General features: G+C 35.4%; 2 protein-coding genes across 2 annotated transcripts; one reads left to right on the top strand and one right to left on the bottom strand.

The window, feature by feature from the left end:
• The first annotated feature begins 1473 nt into the window (after window positions 1–1473).
• Window positions 1474–10919, top strand: LOC120270465 (protein ROS1A-like). Its single transcript, XM_039277482.1, has 17 exons — window positions 1474–3140; window positions 3892–3982; window positions 4111–5722; window positions 5910–5989; window positions 6562–6646; window positions 6739–6830; window positions 6949–7017; window positions 7177–7213; window positions 7316–7398; window positions 7739–8182; window positions 8310–8346; window positions 8436–8493; window positions 8589–8728; window positions 8849–8914; window positions 9069–9183; window positions 9280–9318; window positions 10381–10919. The coding sequence occupies exons 1-17, from the start codon at window positions 1601–1603 to the stop codon at window positions 10503–10505; spliced, it is 4713 nt and encodes a 1570-aa protein (XP_039133416.1). The 5' UTR covers window positions 1474–1600; the 3' UTR covers window positions 10506–10919.
• A 2671-nt stretch (window positions 10920–13590) lies between these two features.
• Window positions 13591–17606, bottom strand: LOC120270067 (glycosyltransferase BC10-like). Its single transcript, XM_039277066.1, is given in 3 exon segments — window positions 13591–14709; window positions 16862–17177; window positions 17179–17606. Coding segments are annotated over 3 exon segments (1185 nt in total). The 5' UTR covers window positions 17406–17606; the 3' UTR covers window positions 13591–14067.
• Window positions 17607–18811: the final 1205 nt, after the last annotated feature.

Below are 18811 nucleotides of genomic sequence, written 5' to 3'. Positions count from 1 at the left end.
TTAGCCGGCCGTATCCAACGCACCGCGTGATATTACCTTTATACCCTTCATCCATTTCTATTATTATTTTTTTATTTATTATTTTATTTAACTGAAAAAAAATAAAAAAAAAAAATTGTAAAGAAAATTCTGCAAAAGAAACCAAAAACAAAGACTTTGATAGAAGGGAAGAAGGAAAAGTCTCAAGTCTCCTTCTGCAGCTTCATGAGGTGGGTGTGGAGTGGAGAATTAGGCATTTTTTTGGGAAGGAATTGATTTGGTATTTTGTTTCTCAGGATAAAGGATTTGGGTGGAGGTTTAAAGGAGTTGCTAAAGAGGTGGGGGATTTCCAAATGGGGGTGAGATTAATTTATATGGAAGTTCATGTGAGAGAGATCTGGGAGTAATAAAAGTGGGGGATGCTGGGAAAAAGAAGTTTTCAATACTCACATTCATTTCATTTGATTTCTTGGTGGTTTTTTCTTGGGTTGGGTTGAGGAGATCTGGTGGTGGAGATGGATATGGGAGGGGATTTGAGGATGCCGGCGAGGAGGATGGTGGATCCAGGAGGGGATATGGGGCCGAGGACACCGGCGAAGGGAAGAGAGGGGATTGACCTGAATGTAGGGATGTTTAGACCTTTGTTTGGGACACATCCAAATCAGATGCTGCTGAATGGGAGGTTTTTTCTCAACTCTGGAACTAGATTGGGGTCTCTGATTCATAATCATAATCAGCATCATGATCATCTCAATTCAAGTGAGTATTGTTTTATGAATTTTTATGTTTGTATTTGTGTTTAGTGTTGTGTGCTTGAGTTGTTTCTTGGTTTTTGTTGTTGTTGTTGTTGATGATGTAGATGGGGTGAGTTTTGTTTCTGATTCTGGTTGTGATCTAAATTTCTTGCCTAACATTGGGGGGATTGTGAATGAGAGAATGGCTGTGAATGACAACATGATGCCGAGGTGGAGGCCTGTAGCAGTGGAGAGGTGTAGGAGAGTGATGCCGCCAGATCAAGAGGTTATTGATTTGACTGCTGATGCTGTGAACAATAATGGAGAACTCGTTTTGCCACAGCAACGGCAGCAGCAACAAGTGTTGCAACAGCAACAAGTGTATCAGCACCAGCACCAGATTGAGCATCATGTAGATTTGGGTCCGCTGACAGAGCAAAATGTTGTATTGGCTGGGGATGTAAGAGTTCATTCTGAGTCAGGAGATGGTGAAGCTGTGATTGTGGCTCATGAAGGTCTGGATTGCCAGCACTTTGTTGGGGAAAAGCAATGTGTGCTAGAGGAAGAACAAGTTATAGACTTGAATAAAACACCACAACAGAAGCCTAGAAGGAAGAAGCACAGACCAAAGGTTATTAGAGAAGGCAAGCCGGCCAAAAGAGGGAGACCTGTGACACCGAAACCAGTGACACCAAAGCCGACAGAAAGACCGACCGGCAAAAGGAAATATGTGCGGAGGAAGAATGTCTCGAATCCTGTAGAAACTCCGGCGGAGGCTTTGGGTGAATGTGTTGAGTCTGAGAAATGCAAATGGGGTGAAATCAGTCCGACGGAGTTTGAATTTTGTTTCAGGTCTGACAGGAGAAGGATGCACCACATCAGTGCCCATGTCAGTGCCAATGTCTTCAATGAATGCACACTCTATCGATTATCAAGATAGTAGTGCAAGTGGAGTACACAACTTGTCTAGCTTGAATGGAGGGGGATCACCAGCAATGCATGCCGGAATGAGCTTGCAAACAAGAATGCCGCTTGATCGTGGTCAATCAACAAGCCAGAATACAGCATGGATTGAGAACCCCCGAAATTCAACCATCAATCCTCAATTACTTGGAAGAGGATATGCAACCATAAATCATGTTCCAGGGGAGTACAGAGGAAATCCAGGAATCCCAACACCATATCCTCAATTTCAAGAAAGAGGATATAGAAGCATAAACCATGTTCAGCGGGAGCTTAGAGGAAATCCAGAAATCCCAACAACACCACATCAGCCTTCTAGAAATGGGATTGTGAGGGACAATCTGAACAGCCTGGCTGCAAGCAGTGACATAAGGTTTAGGAATGGCCTTAACGGTTCTCTTTCTGATTTGCTACTGCAAGTTGCAAGGAAAGATCATGATGCCAATAAAAAAAGGAAATTAGAGGAGCAGAACCAACTTCCATATAAAGCCCCGAAGAATTGGAATTTGAATCATGTTGGGCAGACTAGACCAAGTCAATTCACATTTGCAGATGCGCAGCGTTTTCTAGCTATAGAGAAAATGAAAGCTTCAGATGTTATGGTAGCATCTCATCCAATAGGAAGGAATAAGAGCATGATATCTAACAGATCCTTTCAAGCCAATAGTTTAATGCTTGCCATCAGTTCCACTGTGAACCACAATCTGTTGACAATGACTGAAAATCCCTGTGGAGATGGAATTGTGAGCAGCAAAGATCCAGTGACACCTGAAAAGCTATCATCGGGGTGTAACAGGGGACACGATGGTGTCATTCGGAAGCCACGAACTCCCAGAGGTAACAGAGCCACGGACAACAACGCTAAAGCAAAGACAAGAAACACTAAGGAGAAATTTTCCCCCGGTTCTAGATGTGACAATGTCAATGCCAAAAACACACCAGGACATCAAGCTGAACTGCAAAACAATGGCTCACTTCATCAAAAATATGTTCAAAAAATTCCATGGGAAGCAGTAGTAAACCATGAAAACTATTCACACCGTTTGAAAATCAGTTCCATTCAAGACTGTCAGAGTAGTAGTGATTTCCAAGAATCAGCTCATTCTACTGTCACTTCTTTCGGATTCATGCCATATAGGGATCCTGTAGATGATATTATTCAAAAACTCACCCGTATGAGCATAAACAGGACCCCAGAGAGTGTTACAGTTGAAGAAAAGCATGCCCTTGTTCCTTATAATGGAGGAGGAACAATGGTTCCATATGAGGCCAAGAGAAGACGCCCGCGACCCAAGGTTGATCTTGATCCGGAAACAAGCAGGGTTTGGAGGCTTTTGCTGATAAAGGATAGTATTGATGGAGATACTGAGCTAGACAAGAATAAAGAGAAGTGGTGGGAAGAAGAAAGGCGAGTTTTCCATGGCCGAGTAGATTCATTCATTGCCCGCATGCATCTTGTCCAAGGTAATGCAATCAATTCCCTTTTAAATTTATTGGAATATCTGGGACACCCTTGGCCTGACCAGATGATTGACCAGTAATAGCATAATGTGTCATTCTTATATATAATTCCAACTATGCTTGTGACTTATGAACAGCTCCCCATATCATATAAGATGGTACCTTTTCTGAATTAGCATCCTTTTATCATTGCAAAATTAAACTAAATTGGAGTATGGTCTTCACCCAGTCTGATCAACCTCACAGAAAATGAGTAATGTGATTTGTTCAATCTAGATTTACCAAATAGACTTCCTAACTCACTGATAGCCAATTACTTTTTATATGATCACCAAAATGCAATCTTGAGAAGCTTTGGATGGTTAACTTGAGTTTGGAAGTCTATTTGCTAAACATAGTTTATACAAACAGCATTATGCTGCAAAAATATGAATATGTAGGTTTTGAAGTGTAAAAGACTAAAAAAGGTACTAGCATTAATTCATATCATAGTTTTCATAAACTCGTAAAGACACCTTGAGAGTAGCTTATCCTGCTGCCCTTCTTTCGATGAAAGAAATATCTTGTGATACAATCAGTGTGCCTCAATATGTATACAAAACTATGACTGCACAGCACCAGCTAATTTAGTGCTTGATGGTTAGCATCTTTGAGTACATGTTCCAGACCACTTATGCAAATGATCCATCCCTAGTTTGAGCTGAAATCTCAAGCAATTTTATCTTTATTTTCAACATATTCTTGCACTTTGCAGGTGATAGACGATTTTCCCCATGGAAAGGATCTGTTGTGGACTCAGTTGTCGGTGTGTTTCTTACACAAAATGTGTCAGACCATCTCTCAAGGTAAGATTTCCTAAATACTCAGAAAAGAAAGCAAGTGGAAAATATAAGACAGTGTGTTAAAATTGCCTATAGGCTAGGCGTTTCAGCTTTTAGATTTATTCACTATTTTCTTTCATTATTTCTGACAGCTCCGCGTTCATGTCTCTTGCTGCAAAATTCTCATTTAAAGCTGATAACAAACCAAATGTAGAAAAGGAGAGCAAACCTTTCAAACCAGAGCATTGCATTTCACCCTTTAATGATATTATCAAATTCCAAGAACTGCAAGGGAAAGAGTTTATTCATAACAATTATATTGTGACCCATGAAGCAGAAGATACCGAAGAACAACAAATTGTTGACAGTCATAATTCACCTGGAACACATCCCCAAGGTGATGGCCTCGGAGGCTATACTAAAGACAAGGGTATATTTTTCCATGGAAGTGAGGTTAGAGCAAGCCATCCATCACCTGATAGTATGATAGGCAGTCCATTTACAGTCTCCCCAAGTTTAAGTTTGTCAGAAGCTGGATTTGGAAGCTCACCAGAAGCTGCAGATTCTAAGCAAAAGTCTGCAATTTCATCGCAGAATTCTTCTGAATATCCAGCTCAAACAGTTGATCAAATAGGTGCATGCTTAGAGTCCAACTCCAGATCAGAAGAATCATCAATTGAAAATATGCGCAATTTCTTGGACGGTTATACCTCATTCACCAATCTTTTGAAGATGGCTGAATATACAGGATTCCAAAAGTTTTACACTTCCAGCAATGGAGGGATATCATCTGAGTATGGCAGCGTGGTCAACCAATTGACATGTACAGAAAGTGAAAAGGGAACTTCTATCCTGGATTTACTGGATAACCCAGATGGTGCATGTTCATCTGCAGTGATGCCCAACAATCCTGATCAGGCATGTCATGATTTCATGGGTGTGACATCCAAATTTTCGACATCTGATCGTGATTACAGCTCCACAAATTTCATGTCAGAAGAAAAGGCGCCTGCTTATGGATTAATAGAAGAAAGAACTCATCTTCCTTTTTCCCCACTGAACTTTATGGCAAATAATATAGCAGACAGAGAATGCATCACCTCTGTGGGAAATAAAGCAGACATTACTGATAAACTGGAGTCATCAACTTCAGAAACAACAACTTTGCTTGGTGCATGCACACCACTAGAGAAGATACCTCTGCACCAGCTAGATGGCTCAACCAGAGAAAATTGCTTTGACAAACAGCTTCCTGCTGAGGCATTAGACACAGCATTAAGCAAAAGCATTTCAATGGAGGAACCAAAATCACATGGTCAGTATCTGACAAAAGGCAAACAAATAAATGAAGAAACAAGTGCTCTACGGGAAATATCTCAACCCACTGCTGCTGTTCAAACAAGAAATTCAGTGGTATATCAATCTCCAAAAAGTTCACCAAATAATACAGAACAGAAAGCACACAACCTTGGGGCAATTGAATCAAAATCAAATGCTGATGTTATCATTTCAGAGAAGGCACCAGCAGAAACTGTGGTAGATGGATCAAACAGAAAAAGGTCAAGGGCTGATTTAGAAAAAAAGAAAAGCTTTGACTGGGATAGTTTACGGAAGCAGGTATGTTGCGAAGACATTCAAACAAAGCGAAGCAGTGATAGAATGGACTCTGTAGACTGGGAAGCAGTAAGGCTCGCTGACGTAAGTGAAATATCTGAAACCATTAGAGAAAGAGGAATGAACAACATGCTGGCAGAGCGAATAAAGGTGTCTCCCTCCACCCTCTTAATTAACCTAGTGGTTGAATATGAGAATTTGCCAAAATAATATTAGTTAGCAGCAACAACTGTCTCATTCATACTTACTTTGAGTTTGTTGGCAATCTTCTAACTAGATATTGAAAACTTGAATTAACAATTAACCTTCAACTTTGCTTGTGTATGCATTTGTGCAGGATTTTCTCAATCGGCTGGTTAGGGATCATGGGAGCGTAGATCTCGAATGGTTACGAGACGTTCCCCCTGATAAAGCAAAGTAAGATTTAAAAAAAAAAAATCCTTTGCCTTTACCTTCTAAAAGGATATAAACCCTAAAATTGAAACATTTTATTTTCTCAATGTCGATCCGTTTCATGTTCATCAACTTTGAAAGAGTATTTGGGAAAAAAAAAATAAAGGTTTCATGCTAATTGATAATCCAACACCTGATGGGAATGCATCAGTGCATCACTAGGGAAAAAAAAAGTTATGAAACCTGATGCCTTAAGAACTTCAAGGGTAATTTCCTTCAGATGTTAAATTCAAAGAATATGTCCATCATGCTAGTGAAAATTTTTGCTCAAACACAAGGAAAGTTTAAAGAAAGTTGTGTAGCAATTGCAATATGATGTGATGGAGCTTTAGTGGGCCAGAGATTTCCCCTCAATATGGATAACTGTATTGTGGTACTGGAAAGTGGGCATTACCAAGACAATATGTAATCTTACCTAAGAAAGTTTTTTCAATAATAATAGATTAAACATAAAGTCTTTAATCATCTGACCATCCTACTTTTGATATCTTTATGACCTGGTGAATATGTGTGCTTTAATACTTTGTTTGTTTCAGGGAATACCTTCTAAGCATAAGAGGATTGGGCCTCAAAAGTGTCGAGTGTGTCCGCTTGTTGACTCTTCATCATCTTGCTTTTCCTGTATGTACTGATCTGAAACTAAAAGCAATTCTCTTATGAAGTAGAACTCCATACCTCATAAAAATAACACCACTTTATTGCATGTTGTTAAGGTTGACACAAATGTTGGCCGCATCTCTGTACGATTGGGATGGGTACCACTTCAACCTCTACCAGAGTCACTTCAACTGCATCTCCTAGAAATGTGAGCATTTGAAATTTGAGTTATATATCAAATACAGAGCACAGTAACATGTTGCATAAGCCATGCAACCAATATTCAATGGAACCGATTCTAATCCTTCTCTTGTTTCTTTCCAAAGGTACCCAGTATTAGAAACCATTCAGAAGTACCTCTGGCCAAGGCTATGCAGGCTTGATCAGCGCACACTGTAAACACCAGAAACCTGATCCAATCCTCACAAATTGCATGGCTTTTTTTCTTTCTCAAGTGTTTTAGATATGAAAAGGCAATCTTGTCATGTGTCCAACTATTAAAAGAAAGCATGTTACTCAATGTTCTAACTCTAATTTTATGCTTGGATATGCAGGTATGAACTACACTATCAATTGATTACTTTTGGAAAGGTAAATTTACATTAGCCATTGATAATAATTTTTGCATTTTATGTAAATGAAGTTTTATTATTTAAAGGATATGAAGAGGTAAACACATCAAGTTTTATGCAGGTATTTTGTACAAAAAGCAAGCCAAATTGCAATGCCTGCCCAATGAGAGGAGAGTGTAAACATTTTGCAAGTGCATTTGCTAGGTATGTCTCCTCGTACAAAAAGAAGTTTACACATAAATGAGGGATTCCACAGGAAACTATATCAATTGAGTTTAGGTTTCCACAGGAAACTAAATCAATTGAGTTTAGATCCAACATGTTTAACTTCCATGTTTTTCCTTTTACAAAGTAAATTTGCAACACCAAATTTACGAAGCCTCTGAAGCAATAAACTTTTCTCAAAAGCATATGGTTTTAGTCAAATATTATTTACATGTTAAATATCATCTGTGAATAAAAGTGGATCATATTAGATATTATTTGATGGCCATCAATGCAAAGGAAATAAAAATGGTCACTAATGCAGCTATCTCTAATGCAGTGCAAGACTTGCACTTCCAGGACCAGAGGAGAAAGGCATAGTGAGCTCAGTGACTCCCATTGCCAGTGAAAATAACCAGAATCCTGGCTTCAATCCAATACCCCTGCCTCAACTTCTTGAGGGGAATAACCTCTCACAAGAAAGAATTGTCATGAAGAATTGTGAACCTATCATTGAAGAGCCAGCAACACCAGAACCGGAATTCATAGAAACCTCAGAAAGTGCAATTGAAGATTATTTTGATGAAGATCCTGATGAAATACCTGTTATAAAGCTCAACTTGGAAGAGTTCACGCAAAACTTACAGAATTTTATGCAAGAAAACAATTTAGATATTCAAGAAGGAGATATGTCCAAGGCTTTGGTTGCATTAGCTCCAGAAGCAGCGTCTATTCCCACGCCCAAGTTAAAGAATGTGAGCCGTCTACGAACAGAGCACCAAGTGTATGTATCTTATCCTTTCATATAGTAAGGAAGATCAGGTCCACCATTAAAAATCTGAAATTCTCAGTGAGACTTTATATTATATCATCTAAACTAACTTGGCCTATTTCACCTTCTGTGGTCACAGCTATGAGCTACCTGACGGACACCCTCTGTTAGAAGGCGTGAGTTATTCTCTTCATTTTATAGACTATCTTTAGTGTTAAAAGATATACATCTGTTGCTAATGTTCCATGTCGCATATTAATTTCAGCTTGACAGAAGAGAGCCTGATGATCCATGTTCCTACCTTCTTGCCATCTGGACCCCAGGCAAAATTACTTGTGTTAAACAAGAGTTATATATGCACTTTCATCATAGGCTCATAGCATTTGACTGACTTCCTTAAAAAAATTCTGAACAATAGGTGAAACTTCACAATCAAATGAACCGCCGAAAACAAGCTGCAACTCTCAAGAAACAGGCAAACTTTGTGACAGGATAACATGCTTTTCTTGCAACAGTGTACGAGAAGCACAATCACAAATAGTCAGGGCTACGCTTTTGGTAATACAGTTTTCATTTATATTCCTTTATAATATCTAGATGCTGATAGGAAAAACTGGAAAAGCAAATCTACAGAGTGATATTCATTGTGTGCTAATGATTTAAACATCGAATTAACAGATACCATGTCGAACAGCAATGCGTGGAAGTTTTCCACTGAATGGCACTTATTTTCAAGTAAACGAGGTATATGTTGTTATGTTTGGCGCTATGACCAAAATTATCTAATTTGCCAATGTGGAAAATGAAGAAAATTTTTTTTAGAAATAAGGATCCTCTATTCTTTCATTATTCTTCTTCTAGCATTCCCTAACAAATAGGAATCAATATTTTCATGCAGGTATTTGCAGATCATGAATCTAGTCACAACCCAATTAATGTTCCAAGGGAATCTATTTGGAATCTGCCCAGGCGAACCGTTTACTTCGGAACCTCCATACCATCAATATTTAGAGGTACTACAGTAATGACAGAATCTTCACAGTGCAAATTAACCAAATAAAAAACTTTATCACTGCACTAACAACATCTGATCTATCCATGGTTGCCAGGACTATCAACAGAAGGAATACAACACTGCTTTTGGAGAGGTATGTGGTCACTTTGCTTCTCCACTTGCATAAGAATACTTTGCAAAGAATAAAAGTAAAACCTTTTAAAAAAAGCCCCACTGAAATGTAGTGAAAATTAGCATTTCTCAAAGTTGTGATGCCTTACATTATATTCAAAGCTCCAGCTAAGTAATAATGGTGCATACAAATAGATATTACCATTAACATAATTCTTCCAAATACTCAAAAAGCAAGGCGCCCAGAATTTGCAGATTTTCAACTTGATCTTGGCATTCATAATTTTTTAAAGAACCACAAAGATGCAAAATATACCTAGTACCTCTGATACCAAATTTATTGAACAATGGATGCTTTTCTTTTATTAAAATTTGCATGTAAATTCTTCATAGGATACTTAAAAAGTGCATATAACTTGCTTACATTGCTTTGAGAACTGAGTCAGTTGGATTATCATGTCTCATTCATTGGAGGTGCATCCAACCTCAAGTTCTTCAAATATTATACTTGAGTCTCATTATTTAATAGTGAGTCTTCATGCTCTTATCAAAATATTGAATGAAAATAATGAAAACAATAATGCTATGTAAGAATTTGGTGATAGAGACAGGAGTTAGTCATTGACCAATCACAAGGTCCCCGCCACAATATAAAGATAGAAACCAAAACAGAAAATCAACTTAGTCTTGACGGCCATGAGCTAAATTCCAAGTTCCCAAACTCAGGTAGAACCCGTCATTTTCTCTTTGCATGGACATGCATGCCATTTCATGGCAATAAAAATGGAATTGGAAATTTGAAAATTTGCACTATGAACTTCAACTTAATATGGGAAGGCTTGCAAATTTCCTCTCAATTACATAACTTGCCAAATTATAAATGAAGTGATTCTTTGAGCACTAAATTTGGTGGTCATTTCAAGTAATATCTATCATTTCATTACATTTCACTAGTGAATTAAAGAAGTTAGGTACTCACATATATGAACACTTTTGAGGTTTGCAGATCAAGTGAAATAACAAATATTTTTGGTGATAAAATTATTCTGCATCTAAGTAGTTTAACAATCAAACTGCTATTCAGGTTTTGTTTGTGTGAGAGGCTTTGATCGGGTAACAAGAGCACCGAGGCCTCTTAGCAGAAGATTGCATTTTCCTGCCAGTAAAGTAACCAGGGACAAGCAGAATGGACCAAAGAAAGAGGAGTAGCTTCTACTGAAGCATTCAAGAAAACCTAACCAAGAACCATCTGTTAGAGCATGAACCATTGACCAGGAACTTATTGTACATTAATGGCTCCTCCAAGACGAGGAGCCTACTGATGTAGGACTTACATCAAGGTTTAATTCATGAATTTGTTTTATTTTCTTGTAATATTTTAACCGCGGATATTTTAGTTATTATTTAGGTTATACATTATAATTTGATTTTAGTTATTAATTAGGTTACAAAATTTAGATTTTACTCATTATTTAGGATATACCTTAAGTATGGTTCATATATAAAACCCTAAGAACCATTGTAGGAAGGGGATTCTATTATCTTTGTAAGGGGATTTTCAATTTCAATGTTCTCTTGGGCTTCTGCCCTTAATAAAGCTTTAGTTTTATTGGATTTTTTGCACTCATCATTTTCACTATATTATTTACTAATAATGGTCATTTAATTATATTACAATTTTTTAATTGTTCTAAAGAGATTAGTTCCATCTATGATATCAATAAAAATGGGTTTCTGGTTTTAGATATTATTCTCCCAATAACATTTAAATGCTAAGCATGGATTCTTAAGTTAATTCTTTTTCAAGAATACAGCAATACCAAATAGCCAAGCATAAATTCTTTTAATTCTAATTTGTATTTGGTTTATTGTCAGAATAAGATTGATCCTTATTTCAAAAACATAGTAATACCAACACATTCCTAGAAGTGAAAAGTATTTTTGGTTTATTTCATGATGAATAAGATTTATTTCAAGAATACAACAATACCAAAACACTCAACAGTTAAAACACTCAACAATTAAAAACAATATCACTTAATTTTATTCAACAAAATTTTTATTTGAAATATAATTTGATTTTATTCTTAACTTATGCAGGGATAATCAAGAATATTTCTTTATTATTCTCCAATTATAGTGGGATATCATTTTGTTTTTTTCTAATAACCTTAATCAATATTATAGAAAAATAATTCTATCATCTTTGGAAAAAAAAATTTCTATTATGATATTCTCTTGGGTTTTGCATATGATAAAATTTTAGTTTTTTTATAATTTCTCACGCTTTCTCCCTTAACAATATGTTTATTATTGTTTTCAGTATATCACTTGATGAGTGCTTTTTAATTATATAACAAGTTTTTTAATTGTTTCACAACGATTAATTTATATTTATAATATTAATAAAATATGAGTCCTAATTTAGATGCTATTCTTCTAATAGTATTTGAAAGGTATGTTTGAAATCTTTTGGTTCAAATTTCTACAAAAAGAATGCATCGATACCAATATAGTCATATCAATAAAAATTATTATTCGTTTATCTCATTAAAAAAAATCTAAAATATCACTTAGTTTTATTCTTATAAAATTTTAAGTCAAAATACCACTTGATTTTATTATTAATTTATGTAGACCCGGAGGTATGATCAAAAGTGTTTTTTTTTATATTCTCTAATTATGCGGCCTGATTTTTTTTATGATGCCCAATTTAATCACTATATTAAAATTTTTATTTATTTTTATTCCTAAATGTTATGAATCATATTTTTTTCTCTAATGCCTTTTTCTACAACTAATTTAATAACTTAATTTTTACCTCAAATAAAAACTATTTTGTTTCTCTCAATTCCCCTATTCAAACACTAATTTGATACATTGACTGTTAATTCTTCAATTATGAAGTTTTATTTCACTCTAATCCCTTCTTCAAACACTAATTTGAGAAACCAGTTGTCATCATTAAATCAATGCTCTTATTATTTTCTTCTCTAATACACCATTCAAAAACAATGATTTGAAAAAAATTAGATTTTAGTTTGAATTATAGTATTTTGTTTCTTCTTTATGCCCTATTCAATCTATAACTCAAACAAAGTACTTTGATTCTAAAATCATGGATTCATACATCTTTAATAATGCCTTCTCAAACACAGGTTCTAAGAAATTGACCTTATCTTATGAATCATGGATCTTTAGTTCTCTGAAAAGTATGTATTCAAAGTCTAATTTAAGGAACAGGTTCTTGATCTCTAATCATCATAAGGTTTTAATTCTCTGATGCCCTAAAACCAAACACTAATTTTGCAAAAAGAAAAACATGAAAATCAGATGATTTCTTGAATCAAAGAATCTGGAAGCCAAGAAGAACAAAGAGAAATTCATCATATAAGAACAAAGTAAATAACCCAATTAAACAGCTAATTAAGAAGGAACCTCATAAAAGAAGAGATGATGATGATGATGATGATGATGATGATGATCTCCACCCATCTTCATCTTGGAATTTCAGCAAGCGAGCGGAGGAGAAGGCGATGGAGATGAGGATTTGAATTTTAGAGATTGGAAAAACGAAAGAAGGGATTTATCAATTTAGTGGATGATTCTTTGGCGCCAAAAATTTAAGGTTGCCGCCCTAATTCTCCCGCCAAATTTTAACCAAAAAAAAAGAAATATATTTCATTGCACGGATCTCAAAGAAAGCGTGGCGGCTAGCTATTTATCGCATTGATGGGCAATGGGAATCTCCGTACAATTAAGGACTATATATATAGAAAATATAGTTTTTAAATTTATAATTTTATAATAAACTTTGATAGTTCTCACTGATGTGCTGATTTTTAATTTTTGTATTTGTATCATGGCATTTGTTAAACATAAATTTATTTTATGAAAGTATAAACTTTAAAGATGAAAACAAAATGCAAAAAAATAAACTAGTAAAAACCTCATTTTGTCAAAGACGTATGAAAATGATAAACTATGAGGGTGCAATTGTAACTACAATATTATAAAGGGTTTATACGTAAATACATCTTAGAGGGGAAATTATTTTGTCATTTTGATGTAGACAAATAAAATTCGGAAGAATTATGTATAAGTATTTATTTATTTTTTTTTGGAAAAAAAAAATCCCTTTGTAACAATTGTCTTTAACACAAGAGACAAATTAATATAATTTCAATAAATATCAATTAAATTAAAGTTTGTACCTCAGATAAAGAAAAAATTCATAAGTTTAAGTAGCAACTATTCAATTAAACAATATGAAGTTGCCTTCTCATATCTCAAATAATATAGTAGTGAATTTGCATTGATTTTTCCTTGATACCAACGTTACATCAGTCATGAATCTTAGACAAAATCACAAACTACATTTGGCAAAAAATGGAGTGAAAATTTTTCGCCATGTTACCAGGCCAATTTTACTGGAAAACAAATAATTAATATTCACAATAGTACTTCCTCACCATCCCTGCTGCTGCTGCTGCTGATTTCTAGCATCCCCCTTCTTTCAATACAATAACATTTAGATGGTCAAATAAGCTAATGAAGTTACCTGACAATCTCAATAAACTCAGCTATGAATCCTGGAAACAACAAAAAGCTGCAGATTAACTTCCACCAGCTCCATTTACAACAATAAAGAACCAACCTGGCCCGACGCAATGCCAGCTCTAAACCAAAAACAGAGGAGGCAAGAATGTTCCGAGAGTCAAAATTGTATAAACCATCATCACTCCCTGTTCAATTGAGAGAAGCAAATGGTTCAAAATTTCATCACTGATGAACTGAGGTTGAGTAGAGATTCCAATGCACTTGGAGAGAACTTCCGGGCAAAGAGGTAGCAGTACGTGCTAGGTTTGTTGTTGTATGTGCAGATGGTCCCGTTATTTCTAATTGTCTGAATGAATTCTGCAGTGATGTTTTCTTGGCCATAGAGTGCAGGATGAGGCCCTCCAAAGGACCAGTTCACCCAAGTCAGACTTCGGTTCGCAGTCTGAGCAGGGTGAAACATGTTCAGATATGTGGAGATGTAGTGTTCATCAGGATAGCAAGAGGGCTTGCAATATTTACTAAATAGTAGATAGTACTTGTAGTCTGCTACTACATTCACTGCCAAATCACGATTGAGCTCGAACCATTCAGATCCTTTTCTCCATTGATGGAGCTGAATTTCAGGGTACATGCTCCTGCTATAGCGGCCACGGCCTCGTGGGGAATCTTCATCATAGGACTCAACAAAGCTGTAATCTGACTCTGTGAGGTACTTGTAAACAGTGGGAAAATCAAAGACAGGGATGCAACTTTCTGATAGTAAAACAAAGCGCTCATTCGAGAAATCCAGTAAAGCATTTGACAAGAGTCGCTTCTCTGCATCAATCAGTGATATTGATCCCCATGAAACCTCCTGTGTGAAAGTGGGCAAGAACCAAACCAAGAATAGTTCAGCATCAGATTTTTCTAATGGAAGTTGTTTTAAATTTTAAACAATCAAAACTTTTATTATCTTCACAAACATTTTCATCAATGGCATGTGAAGCAAATATAATTTAGTTCTCTTGCTTCATTATCTAAGTATCAACACACATCACCTGCATTATAAGAGATGCCTAGTAATCATCTAGTTATAAGGAAAGCCAATTACATTGGATCTAAACACACCAAAGCTGACCAATATGTTCTGATTCATGGCTGCTCCTTCTGCTTTATATATTGGATAAGACATACCTCTGATCATAAAACATTACAGTGATCCAGTCAAAGAAGGACAAATCAAGTGAGTGAGGTGTAGAATACACACAAAAGTCAGCCTCTACACCCTAACTAGACCAACAAAACTACCGGTCAGAATATTCAACTCAAGTTAAAGAGGAGCTCTAATGATGATGATGATGATGATGATGATGATGAAGAAGAATATAAAAGACCACTGCTAATGTTCTTTCACATCTTACGATGGTTTGTCAATAATATCAACCAGCCACTTTTAGCCCAATGAGCCAACTGAATCACCAAAGCAATATATATTCAATGAATAACAATGATCTATAACAGTTCTAAAACCCAAATTTAGCCAAAAAAAAGTATCTTTTAAGCTCCAATTTTTATTAGACATTACAGGAAGCTTATTGGCAGCTCACAACAAGACCATAAGAAGACCACTCATGAACTAGTTACCAAGTTCATGATTTGCTCTCTTGATCTATTTGATGATGAATTAGAAAATAACAGATGGGATGAGAATGCTCCTTTCTAGATACCAACAATGTACAATTATAATACCAACTATTGAAATGACTCTTTATGCTAAGTCAACATAAAAGATCTATGGAGCAATTATGGTTATCAATCGTGGTCAAAACCACTTTAAAAATAATAAAAAGGACATATAGCTTCCATCATGATTATAATTGATATCACCAGTAGGATGTCTTCTATTCATCTCTAAGAAAAAGATCTGTTCTATTCATCTCTGAAAATATTTTAAGGAAATCATCATAGACCACTTTTCACCTAATGCAACAGAAAACAAAAGGAGAAAATAGAGCATTACCCTCACACCGTTTAAACTATTAATATAGTCCAATGAGAAAACAGAGCAAATACGTGGATCCTTCAAACCAGGACAAGGAGCATTAAAAATATACCAGATTCCCAAGTAACAAGGAAAAACTAAGGAAGGTTGCTCCTAATTTTCCTAAAAACTAAAACAGAGAAGGAAAGATATATCTTGTTCAACTATAACACCGAAATTAAGAAACTTCTTATTGATCCTACAATGTGGTTGCTCATAGTTCCCCTAGAATAGCTCAACTTCTCCAAATGAAGTTGCTTGATGACATATGACACAACTTCAAAATCAACATAATCATATATTTAGTCCTACATTAATTAGCCACTACAACTGACGTCTAAGAAGACAATAATAGCATGGATCACTGCCAAAGTTGCTAGCACTAATAGCATCTAAAGTGTGCTTGGAGACCTTAAGAAATAAAATCAGAACTAACAGGAAACTGCCAACTCTAACTTATTTCAACAATTAGCAAGCAAGTTGGGCACCTACATACATTTTCAGTTGGCCCACTGGTCTAATGGTGCACGTAGCTCAAACTTCACAAGTAAACCAAAATTAAAAAATATGATAATAACTAAGAACAAGCATCCAAATAAAATAAAAGAAAACAACAAGAGCAGCACACAATCAGATCCACAAAAAACCTAATGAATTTGATTTTCTAGAGAGCTGGACGCCTAACAATAATCTGGAAACTAATCCTAAATGGAAATGCATTTCATCACAATCCATCTAGTCCACAAGAATGAAACTAAGCAATGTGCTTCAACTAATAATAATAACAACAACGATCACAACAACAACAACAATAATAACTAAAACTAATAAAAATCTTTGATCCATCTCCAGAGATAAATGAGCCATTTTTCCATCCAACCAACCAGAAAATCAAACACTGAGAAAAGAATTAAAAACACACACACACACACACACACACACACACACACAGAAAGGAAGAAGAAGAGAAGGAGTTCATCCATACCTCACTAGGGATCTGGCGACGATAGAAAGGAGAAGACTCCGAGACATTGATCTTATACCCAGGCTGAGCATGTATATAGATGGAGTAAAGCCCTTGATGCCCCTTGAGAAACCTCTCCCACAGCGGCAAGAAGGGCATCGGCCCTCGAGTTAGGAACATGAACGCCACTTTGATCACACGATTGAACGGAAACTCCACCTTCTTCGGCACCAACGATGCCCTCCAGAACAGCTCCTCATCAGTCATACTATGCATCACCGCCTCCGGCTTCACAAAGCTCTTCACGCTCAAGCAATCCTTCTCACAGTTCACAGCATACATTTTCGCCGGCAAAGAAGAACCTCGCCTCCGACGTGAAGTACCGCGCGAAATGCGCGCTCATCGACATCCCCATCACCGCCCCTACCATGAAAATGAACAGCGCCACCACGATCTTCGCCCAATCCTTCCTTTTTACGGGTAAAAGCTCCGCCACCGCCACCATCCCCGGCGGCGCCGGTGCCGGCATCGCCTCCTCCAACTTATACCTTCCCCATGGCTTCATCTCCCCTAATCCTCCCAAAATTCCTCCAAAAAATTCCAAAAAAATCTCAAGAAAATAACCACCAACTCCATCAACAACACCAAAAACCTCAAATCAACAAACCCTAAAACCAATAATCATCAATCGATCGAATTTATTCGAGCAAAAACCACATTAAAAATGAGAATAAATGGAAAGAAAACTCTTGTTTTTAAGTCCTCAACGCCAAAAAACGAGAGAGAGAACGAAACGGACTTAAGAGAGCGTGAGAGATCTACGCAAGTGTCGGAGGACACGTGGGAGTCATGAATTTCGCCACGTTTCTTTTAATGAGTCTAAATTCATCCTGGCCGTTCGTTTTATTTTCAGGTTTTTATGGAATTTATAATAATAATAATAATAATAATAATAATAATATCAGTGATGTCTAAGTTCCAAGTGCCAGTGCCATGATGTATTAAAATGTTATCATTGTTATGTGTGTTTAATTATTACAAGTTTTTAATGGTTTTTGTCTGTCCTTTTAATAATATTTATTTATTTTATACGGGCCAACATACCTTTATTTACGGATGTGAGTTGCATTAATGATGTATTTATTAGTTTAATAGACTCTCCATTCCAACATATATATATATATATGCTGTTTAACAGTGTTGCAAAAAAATAAAAGTAGTATTAATTTTTTTTAAAATTTAATATATAAAATTATCTAAATTACTAACATTTTTTTAGAACCATATTTTTTTATTATCAATATTATTCTCTTTATTTATATAATTTATTAAATTAAATAAGAGTAATATTGAGAAAAAAAATGTATTTATTTTTAAAACTCTAAAGCGATAATTATTTTGGAAAAAATCTTAAAATGACACCTGATTCAAAACAAGGGAGTATGAATTATGGCTTATATTTTAGCTGATTTTATTGTTTGTTGAAGGGCATAATTTGAATTATAATTTGGTTTAAAAAACACCTAAAATCCCATCTTCAATGCACATGGTTTTATAAAATTTTTTTAAGAAAAAACCTAAAACTTTGGGTTATCGTTTTGTTTTGTAGTCCGAATTTTAATTTAATTTAATTTAATATATATATATATATATATATATTTGGAAAGATGTGGATAAACACGAGTTAGATTAAAACCTTCAATCTTTTTATTAGTTGAAAATGGAATAACATGCAAACTATTCTATTGATTAGAAAGTGGCTATTTATTTATTTATTTTCTAATTTAAATTATAATTTATTTGTTTTGATTCATTTGCTTTTATTTTGCATAAATATATCATAAGTCTAGTCATATTATATTTAATGGGAGAGATGAAAATAAATATATTATTATTAAAATTTTAAGTATTATAATAAATATAATATCTATTTTAAATTTTAAAATAAATACATAAAAAAAAAAAATCATT

Source organism: Dioscorea cayenensis, chromosome 10 (assembly GCF_009730915.1).
Source record: "Dioscorea cayenensis subsp. rotundata cultivar TDr96_F1 chromosome 10, TDr96_F1_v2_PseudoChromosome.rev07_lg8_w22 25.fasta, whole genome shotgun sequence".
Classification (NCBI taxonomy): Eukaryota; Viridiplantae; Streptophyta; class Magnoliopsida; order Dioscoreales; family Dioscoreaceae; genus Dioscorea; species Dioscorea cayenensis.
The sequence above is the reverse complement of the archived record's forward strand: the minus strand, read 5'-3'. Positions and strand labels throughout refer to the sequence as shown.

What these genes read in the sequence shown, in the direction of transcription:
- LOC120270465 (XM_039277482.1), top strand. Translation starts at nt 1,601, where the DNA reads ATGTCAGTGCCAATGTCTTCAATGAATGCACACTCTATCGATTATCAA. An exon ending in GTTCCCCCTGATAAAGCAAA is followed by an intron (nt 5,990 to 6,561) that starts GTAAGATTTAAA and finishes TGTTTGTTTCAG; the next exon opens with GGAATACCTTCTAAGCATAA. An exon ending in TAGTCAGGGCTACGCTTTTG is followed by an intron (nt 8,729 to 8,848) that starts GTAATACAGTTT and finishes TCGAATTAACAG; the next exon opens with ATACCATGTCGAACAGCAAT.